At 36.6% G+C, this 25,213-nt stretch overlaps 1 protein-coding gene and 2 long non-coding RNA genes across 4 annotated transcripts; 2 read left to right on the top strand and 1 right to left on the bottom strand.

The window, feature by feature from the left end:
- Positions 1-220: 220 nt before the first annotated feature.
- On the top strand, positions 221-19,142 carry erbb2 (erb-b2 receptor tyrosine kinase 2). Its single transcript, XM_077738699.1, has 27 exons — positions 221-529; positions 5,375-5,526; positions 6,296-6,479; positions 6,851-6,994; positions 7,066-7,131; positions 7,210-7,325; positions 7,395-7,536; positions 8,117-8,245; positions 8,363-8,504; positions 8,580-8,653; positions 9,184-9,274; positions 9,625-9,827; positions 10,639-10,768; positions 10,835-10,925; positions 11,414-11,568; positions 11,639-11,686; positions 12,127-12,265; positions 12,330-12,452; positions 12,930-13,028; positions 13,100-13,285; positions 13,455-13,610; positions 13,672-13,747; positions 13,818-13,964; positions 14,611-14,708; positions 14,781-14,972; positions 15,622-16,009; positions 17,112-19,142. The coding sequence occupies exons 1-27, from the start codon at positions 457-459 to the stop codon at positions 17,435-17,437; spliced, it is 3,870 nt and encodes a 1,289-aa protein (XP_077594825.1). The 5' UTR covers positions 221-456; the 3' UTR covers positions 17,438-19,142.
- A 2,860-nt stretch (positions 19,143-22,002) lies between these two features.
- LOC144211899 (uncharacterized) lies at positions 22,003-22,629 on the top strand. Of its 2 annotated transcripts, none has more exons than XR_013329678.1 (4): positions 22,003-22,088; positions 22,151-22,232; positions 22,291-22,386; positions 22,441-22,629. It is a non-coding gene; the product is annotated as an uncharacterized LOC144211899 (long non-coding RNA). The 2 variants fall into 2 exon arrangements; XR_013329677.1 differs by having other exon boundaries at positions 22,559-22,629.
- Positions 22,630-23,391: 762 nt separating this feature from the next.
- Positions 23,392-25,018, bottom strand: LOC144211832 (uncharacterized). The gene is made up of 3 exons (XR_013329672.1): positions 24,870-25,018; positions 23,576-23,647; positions 23,392-23,493 (listed from the first exon to the last, which is right to left on the bottom strand). It is a non-coding gene; the product is annotated as an uncharacterized LOC144211832 (long non-coding RNA).
- Between the last annotated feature and the right edge of the window lie 195 nt (positions 25,019-25,213).

Genomic DNA, 25,213 nt, shown 5'->3' on the forward strand with positions numbered 1-25,213 from the left:
AGTATCTTGGAAGATGTGGAAGAGGTTACACACCAATTAATTACGCGTTTATTAATCATTACAAATCCAAATACATCCATGGCAATTGATTTCACAGTCTAAATATAACTTTAATAACACTTTCCAGAGCCTATTTGAAATGAAGCCAAACATTTCTGTTAACATAGTACATTTGAATTGGGCCGTCTGTCGGGTCGGGTCGGTTCGAATCGGGCAACTCCCCTCCCAGGCCTTCCACGCGAACGCGCTTTCGTGTCGTGCACACAGACACGCTTTCCATACCAAGAGGCACGGAATTCCACAGTACGAGTCCGAGATTGCGCTTCGGGAGACTGAACCTACTTACGAAAAACCCTCAGCGTGTAACAGATCCGTGAATCCGGCAACATTTAACGGGATAACCGACGTCCTGACGTCGGGAACATGAGCTAAAGTCAGCCCCGGGGGAGTCCGCAGATGCAGGCGGCGACAAGTTTGTTGCTTCTCGGGGCCGTGTTGCTCCAAGGCTCGGGCTCGCTGGCCAGGGAAGGTGGGTAACTTTTTATCTCTTTTTTTTAGACACTAGATCACATATTTACACGCCTTTTTGCTCACTTTGACTTAACCCGATGCAATTCTGTAAGGTTTTTACTGTTGAAAAAGCCCCAAAACTGAGATTAGACTGCTTTAAAGGTGGCTGGAAAGCTTGTTATAAAGCCGGAAGAATCACACCTGTCGCTTCCAAAAGTTTGTTTGAATCCTGTTAAACTTCAAAATATGTATTCACACTGGAAATATAGTTATAAAGATTTTGCACGATGAAAAGCAGTCAAGCAAAAAGGCCAGGTAACAATTACGAGAACCTGCCTTGCAACTTGTGCAGTGACTGAACCAGGATCTTTGGTGTAGAAAATTCTGTTAATTTCTGCCATCTTTAACAGCAGATTTACATATATTTCACATTTTAATATCGTGTTCAAATATAAAATGATCACTATACTGCATCTATTTATCCTGTGATATGAATTTTAGACCAAATCATTCAACTTTGCCAAAAAATACAGTATAGTTTCATATTATTTATGTACCATGAATAGCAACAATGGTGCAAAAGTAAAAAATATTTATATTTGTATATACAGTATTACTTAAATAATGTAAAAAATGTGTATAGCAGCAAGCAGTTAACTTAAATGTATTGCATAACACTTGAGTGTCCTTGCATCTTTATTGTCTTTTGTTAAAGATTTTATGGAAAACCTTATTAAATGTAATAAAAAAAAATCCACTATGAAACATTCAAACTTCAGCTTTCAAAATAAAAGACTCCAATTTATCCACTTTAATTTTTTTCATTACTGCTGAGATAAAACTGATTTAAAATAATCAAGTATAATAAAAAAAAGTCTTACATGGCTTATTGTGTTTTGATGGATACAATTCCAACATGAATATGTATATGTTAATTAATATCACTTTTATTAAATAAATCCAACTCAAACTTTAGGAATGTTTGTAAACATGACTTGGTGAATTTTGTATTGAAGAAAAAGGGTGACTCAATCACAATATCGACCGGGAAAATTGCAGTTAGATCATTTTTTAGCTTGTCAGTCGCATATGTAAACAACAATAACAACAACAAGAGACGCCTTGTGCTGCCGAGGATCATTCCTGAGTCAATTATTCACCAGTGGCTCCAAAACAGGAGGACATTGTCTGATTAGAGAGCCACTTGTCTTGTCTGGCTGCCCAACGAACGCAACACGCTTCGGAATGAGTAACTTGCTAACTCATTCTTATAACATGATATGTTGTTGATATTTTTTCTCTCAATGATGGACCCATCTTTTCTTTCAGTAATCCCTCGAATATCGCGGTTAATCTAGACCAGACATGGCTGCGATAATCGAAAAAACGCAAAGTAGGGTCACCCCTATTATACATTTTTTTTCTTCAGTGTTGAGTCCTAGTAAAAGAGTGGCTTTTGCTTATGAGTTTCAGCATGGATTTTCACATTTTTATGGACTTATAACTTAATTTATAGCAGAAAAAAACGCAAAGAAGTGAAATGAATAGTAAATTCATTGGTTGTTTTTTATATTTGGGACTAACCAGAGTTTATTTTAAAAAGGAGCCGTTTATACATTGAGAAAACAGTAGCTTGTAACTGATATATTACTTGAAATAGGGAAATATCAACAAGCTTCAAACTGTTCAAACTGCTTTAATGATGACTTATAAATTCACTATTTCAGTAGTAGTACTAGGACCATTGCTAACATGTACTTTACTATAACATACCTGTCAACTTATTTTTGAAAAAATCCAATTGTGTATGCTATATATGCTATATAACAACATTTCAAATATTTTTTTCTGACCTTGTAAGAATCATTAAATTAATATTTTTCCAATTGGACCAGTATTTTTTTCTGCTTAACCCATTTGTACTCAAAATACAAACAAATAGCAAATTTGGTGTGACTATAAAAGCAATGTCCAGATTTATAATACAGGTTGTGTTAATTAGTTGCAAAATTCTGAATTTTTAAAACTTAAATTTGTTTGAAAATGAAAATACAGAAATTAAAATTTAAAATTTGGTGTAGTTTAAGTCAGGAATCTTTCTTTTTTGACATTTTTAATGTGTAAATTGAAAAATTCCTAGTTTTTCCATTGCTTTTAGCACACAAATATTATTTTTTTATCATAACTTCCATGGCAACATTTCCATTTCACTTCATGTGTGCATTTTCATTTTAGGGTCAACGCAAAGATCAATATGAGTTAAAGTGTCATTTTAACACGCTCCATATAACACGCTTAAAAACTCAAATCAATAGCAATAATTCATCCCGGACGTGCCCTTCAAAACTTGTAGCGTAAGAGTACAAAAAAAAAAAAAAGAAAAACAATCTTATAACTTGGCGGGGAGGAATGGTTTCAAAGATCCGCCACGGTACACCACGTACTGTCACGCCGCCGCCCGCCGTAGGTAAATAAATCCGTGTTGTTGACGGGAACAGGTTGGTGCACTTCGAATTACTGCCACACAACAATGGATTGGACGGCCTTTACCGTCTAATGCTGAAATATGATCATTGTCATGGTAATTTGGACACGAGCGCGCGTCGCCACAGACTTGTTCGAATCCTGTTCTGCTTGTCTGTTGAGCAACACTTGTGTATTTCTCACACGGTGGCGACTTGAAAAAGCCGAGATGTTCGTAGTTGAGGATCACGTATTACTTCAAAAAGACGATAAAGTTGGACTTTTTTTTAACGCAATGCAGAGCTGCCAAATACAACAAATCTTCAGTAGTAGTTTACTATGCTGTTTTTTTAAACTCAACTACTAAATACACATTTTGTATCAAAAGTATAAAATGAAAAAAACATCAAGTTTTTGTCTTAGCTTTGCTAATATATATATATATATATATATATATATATATATATATATATATATATATATATATATATATATATATATATATATATATATATATATATATATATATATATATATATATATATATATATATATATATATATATATATATACTTATACATACTTATACATACTTATATATACTTATACATACTTATATAAACATATGTATACTTATATATACTTATACATAGTTATACATACTTATATATACTTATACATACTTATATATACATATGTATACTTATGTATACTTATACATACTTATATATACATATATACATATGTATACTTATATATACTTATACATACTTATACATACTTATACATACTTATATATACTTATATATACTTATACAGACTTATATATACTTATACATACCTATATATACTTATACATACTTATATATACTTATACATACTTATATATATTTATACATACTTATACATACTTATATATACTTATATATACTTATATATACTTATACATAATTATATATACTTATATATACTTATATATACTTTTAGGGGGGTGGAGGGAATTCCTATATATTCTCTTTTTTTTTAGTCTCTGAGCTGCACCACACAACTTTGATTGAAATTAGCTCAAGCAAAAAACATGGGAGCTACACACAATTTAATCTATTGCACCCAATCTGGCCCCTGAGCTGCAACTTTGACACCTGTGCCCTAGATTGAAACCCAAACCACATTTTCTCCTCAGATATTTTTTTCCCGCTAGCCAGCGAGTAGACATTCCCCACAGCAGGTTGCTACATCTGGGGTCGTAGCGTGTTACAATCCACACATTCACGCATAGCTGTCATGCTTTGGCTATCGGTCATACAGTGGATGGCCCCACCCCCCTCCTCTTTTTGCAGTTATAAATGACTTCCTCTGGCATTCCGCCAAGAGACCCTCGATAGTCGGCGCACACAAGTTTAATGCGGTCCTGCGACTCAGTGGCAGGCGGCTTCAACCGTGTTAGAGCTGACGGGAACCCGGCCGGCGCAAGTGTCTTTCCAGCAAATGGCGCGCAGCAGGTCTGCCATAAATACACGGCGTGGGTCAAATGTCAATCGTGGCGCGCCGCTGTTTGAGCGCCGACGTCATGGGGTCAAGCGTTATGCTTTTCCAATGGGATGTCTATGGGAGGGAAAGTGTAATCCGTTCATATTTTCATGGTTATTTCTTATCTCATCTTCTGAACTGCTTTATCCTCATTAGGGTCGCAGGGGGTGCTGGAGGTGGACAAGGAGATAAAGGACAACCTTGCACGCTCATAGTCATACTTATGGGAAATTTTGAGTGTCCAATCAGGCTACCATGCATGTTTTTTGGAATGTGGGAGGAAACCGGAGTACCCGGAGAAAAACCCACGCAGGCCCAGAGAAAACATGCAAACTATCTTGTAGCTTTAAATGTTTACTTAAAAATAAGTACATACGATTTTTTTAAATTTAAAAATGATTTAATAATATTTTATTTTATTCTAATGAAACATTCAATATTTTTATTTCATCTAATTTAATTAAATCAAATTTAATGAAATAAATAAAAATAAAAACTTTCTCTGCACTTATTTTTAACATTCAATAAAAAAAAATATTTGGACTGTTTTGCACTAAAAAAAAGTTAAAAATAATAATACTAAGAAGTACAATATCAACATATCCACCAGTGCACTTACAATGACCTCATCCAAAAAACACTACCCAATGAAACCAGGTATTTCCCTCCAATGAGTCTTACAATGTCATTCATTAGCTTTTTGTTTGAAAATATTTGTCAAAGAAGGACGGCTGAGAGTTACCAAAAGTATCATTGGCTCCTTTATTCCGTTTTACTGCCGCCACCTGCCACTCGGGCCACTCGTCACTAAGGTTTGGGGACTCATTTGACAGGAATGTCTTTAAAATGACACAGTTGCTCTTCGTTTCAGTATGCCTCGGCACCGACATGAAGCTGGCCCTGCCCTCCAGCGTCGATAACCACTACGAGACCTTGAGGCTGCTTTACACCGGCTGCCAGGTCGTCCATGGCAACCTGGAGATTACTCATCTTCACGGGAAACCGGACCTCTCCTTCCTGCAGGTCTTCAAAACATCCATCATAACGGCCAGTTGTTATTTTCGTCAAACTGGGCTTTAGTTGTTGTTCATTTGCTAACAACTCTCCCACTTTAAATCTATTGGATCACTGATAAATTACATTGGTGGGGGGGCTGCAGCTTATCTAGAGGAAGAACACATTTAATTGGACATAGGTCAATAGAAAGGATTTTATATTTAGTCTTCTGCCATGAGCAATTAAAAAAATAGTTTAAAAAGTAATGAACTAAAGTCAAAAAGTGTGGCCTGAACATAATTAGCCTCTGGCGCTTTATATATATACACATACATATATAATATGATAAAAAATAATTAGTTAAATAATATATACAATTTGTTGAATAAATATGAACTGCAGACTAAACACATTTATTGATCTCATTTAAAATGTTTATATTTCTATTCAAGTTTGGTCAAATAAAAGAAAAAAAACAACAAAACAGTAGGTGTAATCAAAAGTATTTTTTAATGAAAAACTGGAAAAGAGAAAGAAGTAAATGTTCTTCTATTTTAAAAACTTCAAATGTCTAGTACTTCACTTTCTAACCAAGAAAAAATACATATAATTAAAAAGTTTGTCCTGATTTATGTATGGTGTAGTCAATCCCTTAATCTATTTCTGAACTGATTAGTTGATTTATTGCAAAAATAATTGTTAATTTGTCATCTATAAAAACATTTGTAACCCCTTTAGTGGGTTTAGCACATACCCTTAAGGAACCCCACTACTACAGTTGTTCTTTTTTTTTCAGGGAATCGTGGAGGTGCAAGGCTACGTTTTAGTGGCTCACGTTTCGGTGGAATTGGTGCCGCTGGACAACCTTCGAATTATCCGCGGCAGTCAGCTGTACAACTCCAGCTATGCTCTGGTGGTGCAGGATAATCATTCGGGTACCCAAGGTGGACTGCGGACACTTGGTCTTCGCAGCCTCACCGGTGAGACACAATGCACTCACTTTACGGTAGTCAACTATATTCTTTACACTTTTACCAAAGTAAATCATTCCTGTGGTTTAAAAAAAAACTTTTTCTAAATGTAATCCCTCTTGATTTTTTGACCGTAAGCGATATGGAAAATGAAAGATTGGATATTTTCAAATTAAATTAGTATACTCTTATTTACTTATATATACTATATATATCTGTATTGTACTCCACTTGTTTATCTGTCCTATCTAAAATATTTTTTGTAAACTGCATTTTTAAATTGCTTGACCTGGTACTTTATGGTCATTTTTTCAATTATAAGAAATAAAAAACGAATTAACATGAGAAAAATTTCAACTCCTGTTTCTTTACCTGGACAGAGATTCTTTTGGGTGGCGTCTATATTTGGGGAAACCCCCAACTGTGCTTCCCGGACCCCAAGAAGATTATGTGGTCGGACACCTTAGACGAGCAGAACATCCAGGCAGGGTTGCAACTACAACTGCAGCCCAGGGCGCCCAACTGTGAGTACTACTTTCACCTTCTGCCCTTCACACATATCCACCATCCATTCACACATATCTCCCCTATTCAGGTCCCAGTTGCGCCCCCTCGTGCAACGGCAGGTGCTGGGGAGAAACTGCACAGGATTGCCAAACCTGTGAGTTCTATTCACCATGGGTTCTTTTCACCAAGTAGAAATTAAACTTTGGATTTTTCATTTTGCGCCTCCACACAGTGACCCGAATCAATTGCACATCAGGCTGCCAGCGGTGTAAAGGCCCCCTGCCCAACGACTGTTGCCACATGCAGTGCGCAGCCGGCTGTACGGGACCCAAAGATTCCGATTGTCTGGTGGGTAAAGCGTCATGTTTTTAGTTTTGTGAAGCGGAATTGTCACCATGTTATTGTTTCATCTCGCAGGCGTGCCGACATTTTAACGACAGTGGCGTATGTAAGGATAACTGCCCCCCACCCACCATCTACGACCCGGTAACCTTCCAGACCAAACTCAACCCGGACAAAAAGTTCAACTTTGGCGCCACATGTGTCAAGACGTGTCCACGTGAGGAAAAGCTTTACAAGCATCTGATTTAATTTGATTGATTTGACAAAGTAAAATAACTCTGGAGACTAACCCTAGCCAAACAATGAGTAAAAAAAAAATATACAGTGGTACCTCGAGATATGAGCTTAATGCGTTCTGGGACTGAGCTTGTATGTCCATTTTCTCCTAACTCAAACAAACGTTTCCCATAGAAATGAACTAAAAACAAATTAATTCTTTCTAACCCTCTGAAAATATGCAAAAAACAGGTTATTGGATTGGAAAAACATTTTTATTTGTTCTAATTCGCTATCTATTAAAATATGAGCAGCATCTCGCGTCCGCTGTCTGCTCGTATATCAAAATTTGTCCGTATCTCAAGATAAATATTTGCTCAAAATTGTACTCTCATGTCGAGGTACCAATGTAATTAGGAAAATATCGTAGTTGAAATGATTATATGCTCCCTGTTGTATATACATTTTTTCTCTTTTTTTCCAAAATTAAATTAGTAGTATTCAAATTATTAAACATATATATTTTTTTTAAATGAATCTTTCCTTTGACAATTTTGATGAAAACTTTGACTTATCTATAGATAACTACCTGGCCATGGATGTAGCCTGCACATTAGTTTGCCCTAAAGCCAACCAGGAAGTCATCATCTCCAATCCAGAAGGAGACGAGACGCAGAAATGCGAAAAATGTGAAGGAGACTGTCCGAAAGGTGACGTCTTTTTTTTCTTCCACTCCAACTGTTTGAATTCCTTTGCTAGCAAGTTCTACATGGGTTGTAATCATTTTTTTTTTTTTTTTGGTGTGGTGTTGTGACTTGAATTGACAGTGTGTTATGGCCTGGGTATGGACAACCTTGGCGTCATGGACAATCACGGCGTCACCATGGTAACCTCTTCCAATGTGGGACAGTTCAGTGCTTGTAAGAAGATTTTTGGAAGTCTGGCCTTCCTCAGTCAAAGTTTTATTTGGTAGGTTTTGTTTCATCATTCAATTTGAATTGTTTATGATAAAAATAGATTTAATTATTTTCTTCTTCTGTGCAGGGACCCTGTGAGCAACACATCTGGCTTGACTCTGGACCAGTTGACAGCCTTTAAGAACCTAGAGGAGATTACAGGTAAAGAAATGTAAAGGAACACAAGTGCCAAAACAGAAATAAATTATGGAAATAATCTAAAACAAAAATGTATAAAAAAATAAATCCTGAGATTAATAAATATAGCTTGGAATAAATAAATGCTTCAATTTGAAACAAATAGATTGTGAAATAAATATAGAAAAAATGTGAAAAAAATTAAATATCCATTGGAAGTAATACATAATCAAACAACTCAATATAAAATTAAATAAAAACTATTGAAATCAATTATATTCAAAAATGGCTTATACATTTCATCAATGAGAGGAAATGTACTCATGCTGAATTTAATCTTGAAATAATTTAATAATAATTATAATAAATATTGAAATAAATATTTAAAATAAATAAATATTTCACAACATCAATTTAATGACATGATGTATTTACTCTATCTAATATTGGCACTCCTGGTCCTCCACACTGAGATAAGAGTTGCCTTGTAATAAACTTAATCTCTACTGTGTATTGCGTCTATCATGATTGGACTTTGCTTCTTTTTTTTAAAGGTTATTTGTACATTGAATCCTGGCCACAAGACTGGACTGACCTCTCTGCCTTTGAAAACTTGAAGGTGATCCGTGGCAGGATGCTCTACAAGTAAGACTCGTTCTGGTCCTCAAAAAGTCCATTCTCTCTTCTCTACTTCCCCTCCCCCAGGCTCTCGTTTCAGTTGAAACACTTTCAGGGTTATAAAGGCTAATTATTAGCCAGCCCAGCTGCTTTAACTGGCAACACGCGGCAGCCGGGACAAACCTAACAGTCATTTGCAGACTAGGACAAGCACAAAGTGTTCAAACTAGGTCACGGCTAACATAAATACATTGCCGGGAACATGTGCCGCTGTTTAAAGAAAAACAAAACAAAAACAACAACAACAAAACAATTCTCCTTGTGGACACGTGAACCAAGTATGTCAATGTTTTGATTGTGGCTCTGTATTTTCCCAGGGGCGTTTTTTCTCTGGCTGTACAGAACCTCGACATCCAATCACTCGGCTTACGTTCGCTACGAAGCATCAGCGGAGGTTTGATTCTGTTGCACAACAACTCGCAGCTGTGCTACACAGATTCCTTGCCTTGGAACAGCCTGCTCCATCCCACCCAAGGGCCCCACTACATAGTCAATCACAACCGAGACCGTAAACTTTGTGGTGGGTACATATTAGAACTAGTAACTCGTAACCAATACAAGTAGCGATAACAATACATCACTTAAATGACGTCATCATTATTGAGTACTAAGAAATAATTTACCGGTGCTGTAAAATAATTACTGCACTTACATGCATATAAGCCGCACCCTTAAAATGATTGAATTATACAATTTCTTGCGTATAAGCCGCCCCCTGATTCACAATTTTAACCTCCATATTCATGGTTTTAATAGGGAGTACAAATGGGTTACTTTGAAGGGAAAATCTTTAGAAAAATCATCGCACATGGAGTTTCTGAGATATATGAATCCAAAGCACATTATTAGGGTCAATATTATAAGCAATTATTTCATCCAGTATTGGTTGTTTTTTTACTGCAAAACAGAAAATAACCAAAAAATAGTACATGTTACTTTGCTAAGATCAGCCGGTGCACATAAGCCTTGATTCAGTCATCTTTTTTTTGTTGTTGTTACAAATATGGCTTATATGTGAGAAAATACGGTACTTTTTGAGATCAAGCGACACATGGTGCTGTAAAAAAAAATCCAGGTCTTCCCACAATGATAAACGCCCTATAATACTATTGTTATGAGTTTCAATTAGTTCATTATTAGTTGATGACCACTGATTAAATGGTAGATGGTTTGCAATTGATACAATCTAATTCAAAATAGGTTGAGAAAAAGGCAGTTTGTTCATTCATATTCAACATCAGTTATCCTTGTCAGTATATTATCACAAAGTTTTATCCAATCACATTGCAGCAAGAAAGCGCAAATGCAAGAACGTTGTTTTTCTGTTTCAGAGGCGGAGGGGCTTGTTTGTCACCCATTGTGCGAAGGAGGCTGTTGGGGGCCGGGGCCCAGCCAGTGTGTCTCCTGCAAGAGTTTCCGCCGGGGTACCGAGTGTGTAGAGCAGTGCCATCTCCATCTGGGGTGAGTTTCAAATGAAATTGGATTCATCCAAAAATTTCAATCGCCATGAACATGTTTGTCTTGCAGACCCGTCCGCGAATACATCGAAGGATTCTCATGCATTGCCTGTCATGCCGAGTGTCGCCCTCTCAACGGCTCCGTCACCTGTCATGGCCAGGTAAGTTTAACCAATGGAGAAGCTGTGTTGCATTAATATTTTCTGGGTATTTTTGACAATTTCTGTTGATTTTGGGGCATTTTTTTGGGTCACCTTTTATAAATATCAGTCATTTTTATCATTGGAAATAACTGGGGATGTTTTTGTCAAAATTGAGTGGAAGCGTATGTTTTTGACATTCAATTCCTGAATTTTTGGATGGAAAAATGATGCAAATTAGACCAAAAAAAGTTGGGCGAGATATATTTTGAAATATTTTGTTTACCCATTACATGTGAATTAGACATTTTTGTTGAAAAACCTGAATCCTTATAGAAAATGTTAGGGGTGAAAGTGAAATTAATCTATGTTACAAACGTTTTTGGAAGATTTGCAAGTTGGAATAGTGAAAATCGGTCAAAGTGGGCGTGTGCGAGGAGAAAAAATACAAATTAGAGAGCTTTTCAGGAAAAAAGTAGAAAAATAAACCTATAATTACATGTCTGCAGGGTGCTGACCAGTGCAGCGAGTGCCAGAACTTCCAAGACGGGCAGTCTTGTGTGGAACATTGCCCCAGCGGTGTGAAGGAAGACCACCAGACGGTGTGGAAGTACACTAACGCCACAGGACACTGTCTGCCCTGCAACACCAATTGCACTCTGTCGTGAGTGGACGCAACAAATGAGCACGAGTAAAGGAACAGTCTCTTACTTTTGGGGTTTTCCATCTTACAGGTGCACTCAGATGGATGAGAGAGGCTGTCCAATCCATCCAAAAACAGGGTAAGATTTATTCAAGACCTTTTTTCTTGCTCTTGACTTTGTTTATCTAATAGGTAGTATTCCGAATATGCTGTCATGTTATATAACAAGTTTGAATGTACATTTTTTTTAATTTCAAAGTCTATGGAATCGTGCATGGAAAGGGTGTCTAAATTATTTAAATGACTCATCATGTAAATGTTTGTTTAGTAATGTGAGTTTAATCTCCAAAGCCAGAACCTTCCTTAGCAAACAAAAAAAATAGGACTATGAGGATAGTCAAACATTAGGAGAATAAAGTCATAATATTAGAAAAATTAAGTGATAATATGATGAGAGAAAAGACGGAATGGTAGGAGACCAGGGCCAAGACTCGACCGCAATTTTACTTAAAGCAAAACTTGTCTTACTTTTGCAAACCCTAGTTCTGACTCATCTTTTTTTTTTTTTTCCTTCTGTAGACCGGGCACGACAGTTGCAGCTGCTGTGGGTGGCGTGGTGCTCTTCTTCATCCTCCTCGCACTGCTGGTTTTCTACCTGAGAAGACAGAAGAAGTTGAAAAAGAAGGAGACCCTGAGGAGGATTCTTCAAGAGCACGAGGTGGGCAATTCACAGTCATGACGTCGTACGCTGTTAGGGTGCTGAAGGATTTTTTTTTTCACAGCTGGTGGAACCTCTGACACCTAGCGGAGCATCGCCCAATCAGGCTCAAATGCGAATCCTCAAGGAAACGGAGTTGAAAAAGCTCCGAGTGCTCGGTGCTGGCGCTTTTGGCACCGTTTACAAGGTTTGACTCTCAGTAAAATTAGTTGACAACTACATAAAACATCATATAAATGTTCTTTTTTCAGCCTCTTATCTCATTAGAATTTTTTAATGTGTTTTGGGTTACCTTGGTATCCAAAAAAATAGAAAAACGATATTGTCTTTCTTGCAGTTAATTGAGCTTTTAACATTTGATTGATTAAAAGTTTGCCAATGAATTGAAAATTAGTTTCAAATTGAACAGGAAAAATACTCCATTTAACAAAAAATGTCAATTTTTGTCTTTTTTTTTTACAGTTTGGGTTTATTTAAATTTTTAAATCTAAATATTCACTTATCAAGGTTTCAGATTAAACATAATGTACGCTAAAATAAAAAGGGGAAAACTAAATGTTACCTATTATTAATTGAAAAAATTTTTTTTTTGATTTTTTTAAATGCATTAACCATAAATTTGATAATTTCATAAGCACCCATTCCGATGATTTTCTTTTGATAGGGAGTGTGGACACCGGATGGGGAAAATGTGAAGATACCAGTGGCCATCAAGGTTTTACGTGAGAACACCTCCCCTAAAGCCAATAAAGATATCCTGGACGTGAGTGCTTCACATTACGTTATGTTGAGGTTGACGCAAAACCCGAGAAATAAGAGCCGACGGCATTACAGGAGGCGTACGTGATGGCGGGAGTGGCCAGCCCTTATGTGTGTCGCCTGTTGGGGATTTGTTTGACGTCCACGGTGCAACTGGTCACTCAACTCATGCCGTACGGTTGTCTCCTCGATTACGTCCGGGAGAACAAAGATCGCATCGGCTCCCAGTTTCTCCTCAACTGGTGTGTCCAGATCGCCAAGGTGGGTCAATCTATGTGAAAATTTTACTCGTATCTCAAATTGTTTGTTTGTCAGGGCACTCGTATATCGAGGTACTACTGTATTGGGACAGTCATTTGCATATGAAAGTGATTTGTAACCTGAAAATGTTGTTTTCTGAGACATTTATGATGTTTTGTTGGTCATGCAGGGAATGAACTACCTGGAGGAAGTGCGCCTCGTTCACCGAGATCTGGCGGCCCGCAACGTTTTGGTGAAAAACCCCAACCACGTGAAGATCACAGATTTCGGTTTGGCGCGTTTACTCGATATCGACGAGACGGAATATCACGCCGATGGCGGGAAGGTAAAGTTGTCTTTTTATTTTGTAGTCAGAATCATTTACTGACTCTCGGTTGGGTGTTTAGGTTCCCATTAAATGGATGGCGCTGGAGTCCATTTTGCACAGAAAGTTCACACATCAGAGTGACGTTTGGAGCTATGGTTGGTGTTAATCTGTGTAGGAGGACATTTGGAATTTTTGTGAATGAATGATCATTTTTTTTCTTATCAGGAGTGACGGTGTGGGAGCTGATGACATTCGGCGCCAAACCCTACGACATGATCCCGGCTAGAGATATTCCTGAAGTTCTGGAAGGTGGCGAGCGACTCCCGCAACCCGGCATTTGCACTATTGACGTCTACATGATCATGGTCAAATGTTAGTACCTAATTTCCCTATAATTTGTTCAAGAAATGTGAAAATATTATAGTGGTGTCATCTTTACTGCAAGTTACATTGTAGTTTGTTTCCCTTGCATAATAGTTTCAAAATTAATCCATAATTCATTTAATTTTAGGGGAAAAAATATATATATTTTTTTTTTTGGGAGACATGACAAATATTCTTTAGGGAAAATAATAACGAAAAAACAATTTCAAAATATTTGTATACCTTTATTTCTAATGGACAAAACTGTTTTTTTTATGTAATTTCAACAACTGTAAATATTATTTAAATTTGAATAATTCAAGAGGAAAAATACTATTCTTTAATTTAGGATTTATTTGTTTCAATTGAAAATTTAAAAAAAGGAAAATATAACAAATGTTTGTCTTAAAATTGTGTATTTCTATAGTATAGTATGTTTTTGAATAACAAAAGCTATTGCTGGATTTTTCGGTCCTTTATTTTCAATAAGGAATACATAAAAATGATGGAATTTATATTGTAGTAAGAAATGCACAATGCCTGATTTCCTCGCAAAATTATTTCAAAGTTTCCACCCGTGTATGATTATCTTTACTTTTTCTCCCCTGCCTCTCAAATGTATTCACCCACATCCTCTGTATTGTCTTAACGAAAGGTTGGATGATCGACCCGGACAGCCGACCTAAATTCAAAGATCTGGTGGGTGATTTTTCTGCCATGGCCAGGGACCCGCCTCGTTACGTCGTCATCCAGGTAAGCACGATTGCACTACTTTCCCATCATTTGCGGTACGTGAGCAATAAATCAGACATTTTGCTGTTCCAGAACGACGAGCAGATGAGCTTATCCAGCCCGGTGGACAGCCAGTTCTTCCGGATGCTTCTGGAGGAGGACGGGAATAACATGAGGGAGCTGCTGGATGCCGAGAAGTACCTGGTGCCTCAACCCAACCTCTATCCGAGGCAGTCGGGGGACGGAGCGTCCTTGAACGGACCGTCCCGCCATCATTCCTATCGGGTTAGCGACCTCTCCCTTCATTCCGGTCTACGTCACCTACTTTTATCTCATTGACAGTTTAAGATCTCAGTGATGAGTTCATTTCAGTTCACAGCAGAATTTATTTAAATTTTGCAGTAGAAGAGTGATTGCGCCGCAGGATATTTTAATTGCATTTTGCGATTAAATGACAAATTTGATCACTACATTAATTACATTATCGGACCCAGTCAATATTAACTGTCTTTTTCTGAATTACAAAAAAGTAGTACATTTCAAGCTACCCTTTTAAAAAAATTGAAATATATTTTTAAGAAAATGAAAATAATCGAGATCAAATGGCGTAAGTTAATTTTTCAAAAAAATTTAAAAGTTTTTAAAGTATTTATTTCACCGATTTATAATATAATATTTTACATTTAAAAATAATAAGACATAGTTTAATGAAGTAATGTACATATGCACTTGTTTACATTTTTATTGTTGGTTAAGAACATTTTAAAAATATACAAAGAAATTACCAGGAGAATATTTGCCAGATTTATTAACCATTGATGGCCATAGTCCAATCCATTTTAACTGGGATCTTAACAATGAACCAACTATGACTATAGTTAATGACTCATTTGATAATAGTGTATTTGCAAACTAACTCCTCTCTCCCAAACAGAGCCGAGATCAGGGCTTAGATGTCGAGCCCCCCACGGCAGCAGCAGCCCCTCGCAGCGGGTACTCCTCTCTCGGCACACTTGGCCGTAATCAGTACCCCACCCTACCGGGTGGAGCCGGTGCCTCCAACGGTACATGGACGCCTCTCTACCCTACGCTGGCCCGCAGCCCCTCCTCCGGCGGCCAGTCGGACTCCGTCTTTCTGGACGGACCCCCCGAGGACGCCTCGGTGGCTCCGGCCAGCCCCGGACGCTACTGCAAGGACCCCACTTACGGGAGCCAGGGCGAGCTGGAGACAGACGGCCCCAACGGGTGCCTTCTTCCCCCTCATCTACATCACTCTCTACCCAGGAGAACTCATGTTTATAATCAAAACCACGTCTTGCCAGGTGGGTGCTTCTAAATGTCAATAACTCATTGGTTGACGGCAATAGAGGTTTCAATCCAATACACATATACACATATACACATACATATATATATATATATATATATATATATATATATATATATATATATATATATATATATATATATATATATATATATATATATATATATATATATATATATATATATATATATATATATATATACATACATATATATATATATATATATATATATATATATATATATATATACACATACATATACACATACATATGCACATACATATACACATACATATACATATACACATACATATACACATATATATATATATATACACATACATATACACATACATATGCACATACATATGCACATACATATGCACGTACATATACTCATACATATACACATACACATACATATACATATACACATACATATACACATACATATATATATATATACACATACATATACACACATATACACATACACATACATATACACATACATATACACATACATATACACATACATATACACATTCATATACACATACATATAGACATACATATACACATGCATATATATATACACATACATATACACATACATATACACATACACATACATATACACATACATGTACATATACACATACATATACATATACACATACACATACATATACACATACATATACACATTCATATACACATACATATAGACATACATATACACATACATATATATGTACACATACATATACACATACATATACACATACACATACATATACACATACATGTACATATACACATACATATACATATACACATACACATACATATACACATACATATACACATTCATATACACATACATATAGACATACATATACACATACACACATACACATGCATATGCAAAGTTCTCAATAAATAGTCGATATGTCTCGCAAACAATGAGCACTAATAAAATAAGTATTACATGCCCCGTAATGCTCAAACGAGGAATGGTTTACAGGCATGACATGTGAAAAATGAGCCAAAATATTCACTAGGTCGTCTTTTTTCTTGTTTGGTCCTCGTTCAGAGTACGTCAATCAGAAGGTACCCGAGACTAGACCGGAGCGTCCGACCACGCTTCCCCGGAAACTCTCCAAAGTGGACCGCCGCCTCCCCAACGGCTTGAATTCAGGCCACAGTGTGGAGAATGCCAGGTACTTGGTCCCATCCAGCCCGCCCGCCTTCGACAACCCCTACTACCTAGACCTGGTAGCCAAAGCCGCGGTGACGGTAAACGGCTCGACGGAAACGTCGCCCGACGGACAAGTCAATGGATTTGTCACTCCCACAGCGGAGAATCCAGAATATCTGGGCCTAGCGGACACTTGGAGCGGAAACACATTGACCTCTTAAGCAGGGAAGATAAGAAAACATGGCAGCTTGTGAAGTGAAGATGGAACTCAATTACAATATTTATGCAGCTCAGCACGTTTTTTGGGGGGGTTTGTGCGGATGACGATGCACTTCGTTCTCCATTCATTTGCTCTTCACGCTAACATTTTATATTCCTCTTTCTGGAACAGCGGATAACCGAGTGTAAATAATTCACCGTCAAAGAAGATCTTAGCACGGTTTGGGTGGCCATTTTTGCCGCAATTTCCAACTGTTTCTTCATTTCAGCTCCATTAGTATTCCGCTGGCTTTCTTTCAAAACCCAAGCAGGGGTCTTAAAAAGGCACTTTGTTATGGTCAGAAGGGTCCGCTGTGTTGCCCATCTGGCCCAAAAGAATGAGGCGCTGTACGTGGAAGGCGAAGGCAGCTGCAGCTTCTTTACGTGACCTCCCAAAAATGGGCAAATGTGCCTATCGATACGCCACAAATGACGGTACGTAAGAAATCCCTGCTTGACCTCGAGGCCACCGAATGTATCCCAACAACTGTGAACAATTAACACAAGTGCTCATTTTTTTAAATCCTTTATAGGGCAAATGACATTTTATTTAAGTCATTTTGCTAAAAAAAAAAAAAAACAATCATCATTTTACACTGTCAATCTTGGGCATTAATTTACCTGCTGGACATCACACTGAAAATGTCTTGTCCACCACATATATAATGAATTAGACTACCCTGAAGAAGGCCTCAAGTTCTTGCTCACTTTGCTGTTGTTCTTCTTGGTGTGAACACAAACTAAAATTGCTCCTCCTTTGTTATTCCTGGATGAATCCGAATTATATTTGGTAGGTATATTCTATGGATGTATAGGTATCAGTCCTTGGAGAAAGATAAACTATTTGGTTGCAGTTATCTTATTAATTTCATGGTGTTGAACATATTACCTACCATTGACAACAATAGACATCCCATTTGTTTCAACTGGGAGGACTGGCCATTGACGGCTCTAAACATTCGATTTACATGACGACTTAGATGATGGCTGTGTAAAGGGCTAACTGGAGGGCTCCCTTTTTAAAATTTAGCCAAAGGGAGAAGTTGCGTTCCCGCCACATTGCTTAAATTCCACCAGGCAATGCGGCAAAAGTGGCACAATGGCGTCCCAGTTAATCTTCAACTGCCTTTTCTGTCCTCATGTCTGATGGTGGTCAAAAAAAGGTCAAAGTTAGTCAATGGGGGGATTGTCTGACCTCCCTGACAAAGTTAAGGATGCAAACTTTTGCTCTGTTTTTGTTTTCGCTCACAGCTCAAACTTGCTAAAAAATTTATGTTGTTATGTAATGCACTAAAAGTAAAAAGAACTGCAGGAAATGGTGCTTTAAAATATATTACAATCAGATGCCATCGACTGCTGCCAAAGTTAAGAAATCACTGAAATTAGTGTTTCAATCTTGACAAGCATTTTTTTAAATACTTTGTCTCGGGAAACATTTTTCCATGAAATACTTTTACTGTAATAACTATATATCATCAATATATTATTGGCTTTCTTTAAAAAAGGACAGCATTTAGTGAACATGTGGCATTTTTCACGCACCACAAGCTTACATTTTTTGTACTGTTTCCCCAGTTTGTAAATACTGTTATTGTGAATATTTTGTGATCGGTATACTGTTGACAAAAATTCTAAGCATGAAGAAAAACAGTTGTACATATATATGAACTCAGTGGCGGTTTGTGAATTTCCTAGCGAGGCCTTCAGCTGTCGGAAGCAATCCAACCCTCAAATCTATTTTATGGCTATGAAACCTCTTACAATTGAAATATTATTCAGGGATACAACCATATTTTACTCACCAAAAACAAAAGTAAATCATGAGTGCCGACATTCTGTCTGACTGTGGCTCCATAATGTGAGTATATTATAAAATGTAACTCAGTATATTGAATCTAACCATATCTGCACTAGTAAAATTAAGTTTGTAAAAATACTCAAAATTACAAGTGGTGTAAATAACTACTTAGATACAGTAAATCCAAATCATTATTTGTACACCAGATAAAAATGTCAGTCAAATAGCACTGACACAATATGGCCAACACGACATAACAGTGCCTACCTCTATGTATTTGATATACGTATACTGTAAACAAAGCAAACATTGTAGTACAGTAACACGTCACAATGTTATTTGGCCAGAAGCAATATTTGCTGACCTCTAGTGTTAATATGTAGAAGTACAGCATATTATAAATCACTTGGTGTGCTATATTTTGCTGCATATTCCTGTTGATAAAACTTTGATGAGAATGACTATTGTTAATATCAGCGGCATTGTTTTAAACTAAATTTAAAACTAACTCTTAAACTCATTTTCAAATAGTTAGTGGTGCCCCCTTGAGATTTTTTCAGTGCAAAATGTGTGCCACAGATAAGAAAAAACAGGTTGGGAAACAGAAATAAAGGGTGATTTTTTTCAACAAATACTACCCTTAATATACATGGTCTTGTATCACCCCAAAAAGGCTTACTATACTTAGTCTACTTTTGTTTTATTTTTAAGGGGGGAAAAACCTTACTATATACTATACACTTTTTTTGTGGAACAAATAAAATCCTCACTAAACGTGGTCATTCTTTTTTCAAACAAATACAAAGGTTGCTATGCATAGTAAGTCTTATGATTAAATTATGTATTTGTAAAATATGAGATTCAAAATTCTGAGTATCATTTAAATGTCTAGAAGTAAAAAAACAAACACCAAAGTGCATGTCTTCACAACGTTCATAATGTGCAATACTACTGTATTTTAAAGGATTAAAGCTCAACCAAAAAAGTATTTACAGCTCACTAACTAATGCATGTTATTATGAAAACTATTTCTATTTATTTGTGTGTCTATGTTTAATAGGCGTGGCCAAGGACAGAGTTCAAATAGGTGACTTCGAACGGCAATATGGCCGATGATACTGCACGGGCGTGCACTGCAAAGCTGCTCAGAAGTGACGATTTACCGAAGAAAGCTTGACAAACTTCCCCCGGGACGTCGCAGTACATTGAGTATGATGTCGTTTGGGGATTGTAAAGCCCCAGTTCTCATTTTAAGAGTGATTTTTGACGGCAGCATGATCCTTTGGCGTGATGTGGCCATGAGGGCAAAATGTTTGCAAACAAATTGGCTGCATTGCATTACCGATCGCTCTTTGTTTAAGAAATAATCATTCCATTGTGTGCGTTTCAGTCCTTCAACGAGCACAGACGGCTGGGAAGCATCAAGGATGCGGCCAAAACGACCAGAAAGGAGCAGCTTGTCGACGCCATAACAAAGTGAGTCATTTTGATATGGTATCGATTATCTCCATTAGTGTAATATTTCAACGTCAGCGTTCAGTAATCAAGGCTTTGCGCAATTGGCTCATTCATTCCATCTTGATAGATTCAAATTTTGAATGAAAACACTGACTAACTTCGTGTTTTTTAATAGCTAAATAATGTGGATAAGTCATCCACACAAATGCCATTAGTGCCTGCTTAACGAATAAACAGTAATCCCTCGATTAATGTAGACCCTGTGATTAAAGAAAAACTGCAAAGTAGGATCATCCCTATTTAATTTAATTAAAAAAAAAACAAATACTATAGAAGCAAGTGAACGAGTAGCTTCTGCTTGTGAGACTCAATGTGGCTTTTCACATTTTTCTGAACTTAAATAAATAATCTGCCATGTAGTGCAACCGTGAAGGTTGAAGCAGTGATATTTGATGGATTAAAAAAATTATGTACTTTTACCCCTTAACTTTCTTAAAGAGCTTTTTAACAAAATATAAGTGAGATATAGTATAGTGCAACCATAGTGCAGGGGTCATTTTTGACTCATTTAAACATATGTTAAAATAACCATTTTTGTCTTGGCGCAAGAGAAAAATTGAAGTGTTTTGGAATATTTATTTTTTAAGAATGAATAGATTGACTGAAAAACTTGAGGCAGAAGTAGGTCCCAAGTGTTTTCAAAATAAAATATCCTAACCCTTTCACCTAAAGTCAAAGACCTCAGGGCTTGGGCCTTTTAATTTTAAATGTGGTTTTGACAAAGTATAAGAGACATTTATTCAACCATAGTGCAGGGTTCCATTTTGACTCATTTAAACATATGACAAAAATTGAAGCTTTATTTTTTAAGAATGAAAAGATTTGAAAAACTTGAGGCAGAAGTAGGCTGCAAATGTTGTTTACTTAACTTTGCTTTTCAAAATCCCACCAAAGTCAAGAGAGGCTACTGCTCCCAGCAGACATTTTTCAAAATAAAAGATCTCTCTGAGGTAAACTGATGTGAATGGGTTTTCCAGAATTCAGTTTCTTGCCTAAGCATCCCCATGTTTTTTCAAAATAAAAGGTAAGACCTATTACTTTGTGTATTGACCCCCCATTTTTGTTTTTCAAAAATCCACCAGATGGGACCAGGTTTCTGCCTATGAAGAGATAGGCTCAGGCATCCCATCTATGAAGTTTTTCAAAATAAAAGGTGAGCCATTCCCAATGTTTTTTATTTAACTCTGTGTACTGACCCCTTTTTTTGTTTTTCAGAATCCACCAGAAGGGACCTGGTTTCTGCCTATGAAGAGATAGGCTCAGAGACACCCAATCTATGAAGATTTTTAAAATAAAAGGTGAGCCCTTCTCAATGGTTTTTTATTTAACTCTGTATTCACCCTTTTTTCTTGTTTCTCAGAATCCACCAGAGGGGACCTGGTTTCTGCCTATGAAGAGATAGGCTCAGGAGAACTGGTATATGAAGTTTTTCAAAATAAAAGGTGAGCCCTACTCATTATTTTTTCAACTAACTGTGTACTAACCCCCCCTTTTTTTCAGTTTTCCAGAATTCCACCAGGGGGTGGAGAAGATTCAATTTTTTTACGATGCTGGAGCACCAACGGGAACAGTCTATGAAGTTTTTCAAAATAAAAGGTGAGCCCTACTCATTATTTTTTCAACTAACTGTGTACTAACCCCCCCTTTCAGTTTTCGAATCTTCTCCACCAGGGGGTGGAGAAGATTCGATTTTTTACGATGCTGGACCACCAACGGGAACCAATCTACAAACTTTTTCAAAATAAAAGCTGATATCCTGTTTTTACAGATTTCCACCTGGTGACAAGAGGAATTACTTCAACTTATTCAAGTTTTTCAAAATAAAAGCTTTGAAATGTATGCATGTGTTGGTCTTTATCTAACAAAAATACAAGTGTCAATTAAAGTTTAAAATTTTATTTACAAGTTAACATTCAGCACACTTAAGAAAACATCTTTAGATTAACAAAAAACAGTGAAAAAAACACTTAGAAAATAACATTTAAAAAAAAGCAGGGGGATAAACACTTAGAAAATAAAGTGCTAAAAAATGGGGGGTAAACACTTAGAAAATAAAACATTTAAAAATGGAGAGGAGACAAACACTTAGGAAAAAAAAGTGCTAAAAAATGGGTGATAAACACTTAGAAAAAAAATCATTAAAAAACAGGGGGGGTTAACACTTAGAAAATAAAATTTAAAAGAAATGGGGGTAAACACTTAGAAAATAAAATTTAAAATAAATGATGATAAACACCTAGAAAATAAATTGTTAAAAAGGGGGGGGTAAATACTTAGAAAATAAATCTTGGAAAACAGAAGGGGGGTAATCATTTAGAAAAAAAAAATTGAAAAAATCAGGGGGATAAACACTTAGAAAATAAAACATTAAAAAGGGGGGTAAACACTTAGAAAATAAAATTTAAAATAAATGGGGATAAACACTTAGAAAATAAAAATTGAAAAAAGCATGGGGGGGGTAAAAGCTTAGAAAAATACTGGGGATTAACGCTTCTAGAAGTAGAAAAAAACACTTAGAATTCTTGCTCCAGCATTAAATGACAACCTTCTTACCTTAACAATCTAGTCAAAAAGCTGTGGAAATGAATGGCCAGTGAAATGTATCATTATTTAGGCTTTTATTGAGTTTGGATTTTCAGAGACACCATATGATGCAAGAGAGACATCTTCAAGTGGCCAACCTGCAACCAAGATACCTCAGGCCTGTTGCGTGCAAGAAAAATAGCAAAAGTTAGAATATATAGAGACTCAAGAATCAACGTTTTTTTAGGGGGGGCAGTTTTACCTTGATCAGTCCCAGTCTCCCCTTCTGTAACCTCAAGAGTGACCACGGCACACAGAAAGCTGCATCTTGGTGCTAAACAGAGAGAAATTGCACAAAAAAAGCACAAGTTAGCTTATATACAGGTAGGCTTAGGTTTTTTTTTTTTTTTTTAATGGGAAGTAGTTTTAACTTGATTGAACCAAGGCATTTGGGGGTTGACAACCAATTACAGCACAGAGAAATCTTACAAGAATTTTAATAAACGATCAAGATAAAGAATGGAAATAAGTTAGTGAGTGTTATTTCCTCTTTCCAGACAATTGATTAAATATACCGACTGAGGTTAACAGCTAGGACAAGGGTGCATTAAAAAAAACTGCATCAAAATCCCTGAATATTCAATTTGTTTTATAGATCTAAAACAAATGTCTGAGCTTTTTTTCTTCATGGGGGAAAATATATTGTAATAATTTGTTTTTCATTTCAAAAGGAAACAAAATATGTTGGGGAAAATGTTCAATACTAGCCTGGAAAACAATTTTAAAAATAAATTTATATTTAGATTTTACAAGATGCTTTTTTTAACTTAAAAACAATAAGAGTAAAAAATGGATTAAAAAATACAGTTATCGATTTAAAAAAGGGGAAGATGAGGTTAATATAATATACATGTGTAATCTTCATTTAAATTTGATCTAAAGAGAAAGTCAGCACTGATGATTTACTTTCTCAGGCCGCACAAAATGACACGGTGGGCCAGATTTGGCCCGCGGGCCGCTACTTTGACACCAGTGAGCTAGGAGAAAGTTGGCTTAAATTTTGTATACGTGATTTTATTGTAAAAACGGAACAATTACAAATCGGGAACGGGTGTTTAGCACTCAGAATTAAAACGATTACATACAAAACAACAGGAACTAAGTCGTGCCCTTGGATGTCATTCTAGAGTGAACACTTACCCAGGAAACTGTCGGTTGATGTCTTGCATTGTTTGATTAAATTTAAAGACTTGCTACACGACTCAATAATGGAGAGAAAACTGAGAACATGCTTTTAAAGTCAAATCGTGACGCTAACACTAATGCTGACTAGCTTTTTAAGTCAAATCGTGACGCTAACACTAATGCTGACTAGTAACACGATGTGGCACAAAGCCGGTCGAGAAAAGAAGCCCATACTTAAATTGTCGACGGTGTGTTAAACCTGGCATTAAACGAAAAGATTTGTTGGCGTTTTGGGCTCAATTAATTGTTGAAAAATCTCCCGATCGCGTGATAAAAACGCATTTAGGCCAGTGAAATGCTCGATTTCTTACCTTGTTGGCGTGCAAGTCAGCGTGGGAAAAGCGTTCAAAAAGGAAGAGTAACTGCGCATGCGCCTAATTAACACACCGACGTCGAGAATAGGCGTAACCACGCCCATATTGTCCCGTCACATTGAGGCGTGACCACGCCCATATTGACCCGTCACATTGAAAGTGGAAAAGATGGTGTGTTGCTTACCTCTCTCCTAAGAGGTGCTTTGTCCTCCCAACCCGTCTATGTTTAGAAGATGAAGAAGAATAGTCGTGAGTTGTGTGCTCTTGATGCTATAAAACAGCATACCTGTCAAATGTGTACGTTTCATAAGTATTTTATACATATAAAAGAAAAAAAACAT

Source organism: Stigmatopora nigra, chromosome 18 (genome assembly GCF_051989575.1).
Source record: "Stigmatopora nigra isolate UIUO_SnigA chromosome 18, RoL_Snig_1.1, whole genome shotgun sequence".
Classification (NCBI taxonomy): domain Eukaryota; kingdom Metazoa; phylum Chordata; class Actinopteri; order Syngnathiformes; family Syngnathidae; genus Stigmatopora; species Stigmatopora nigra.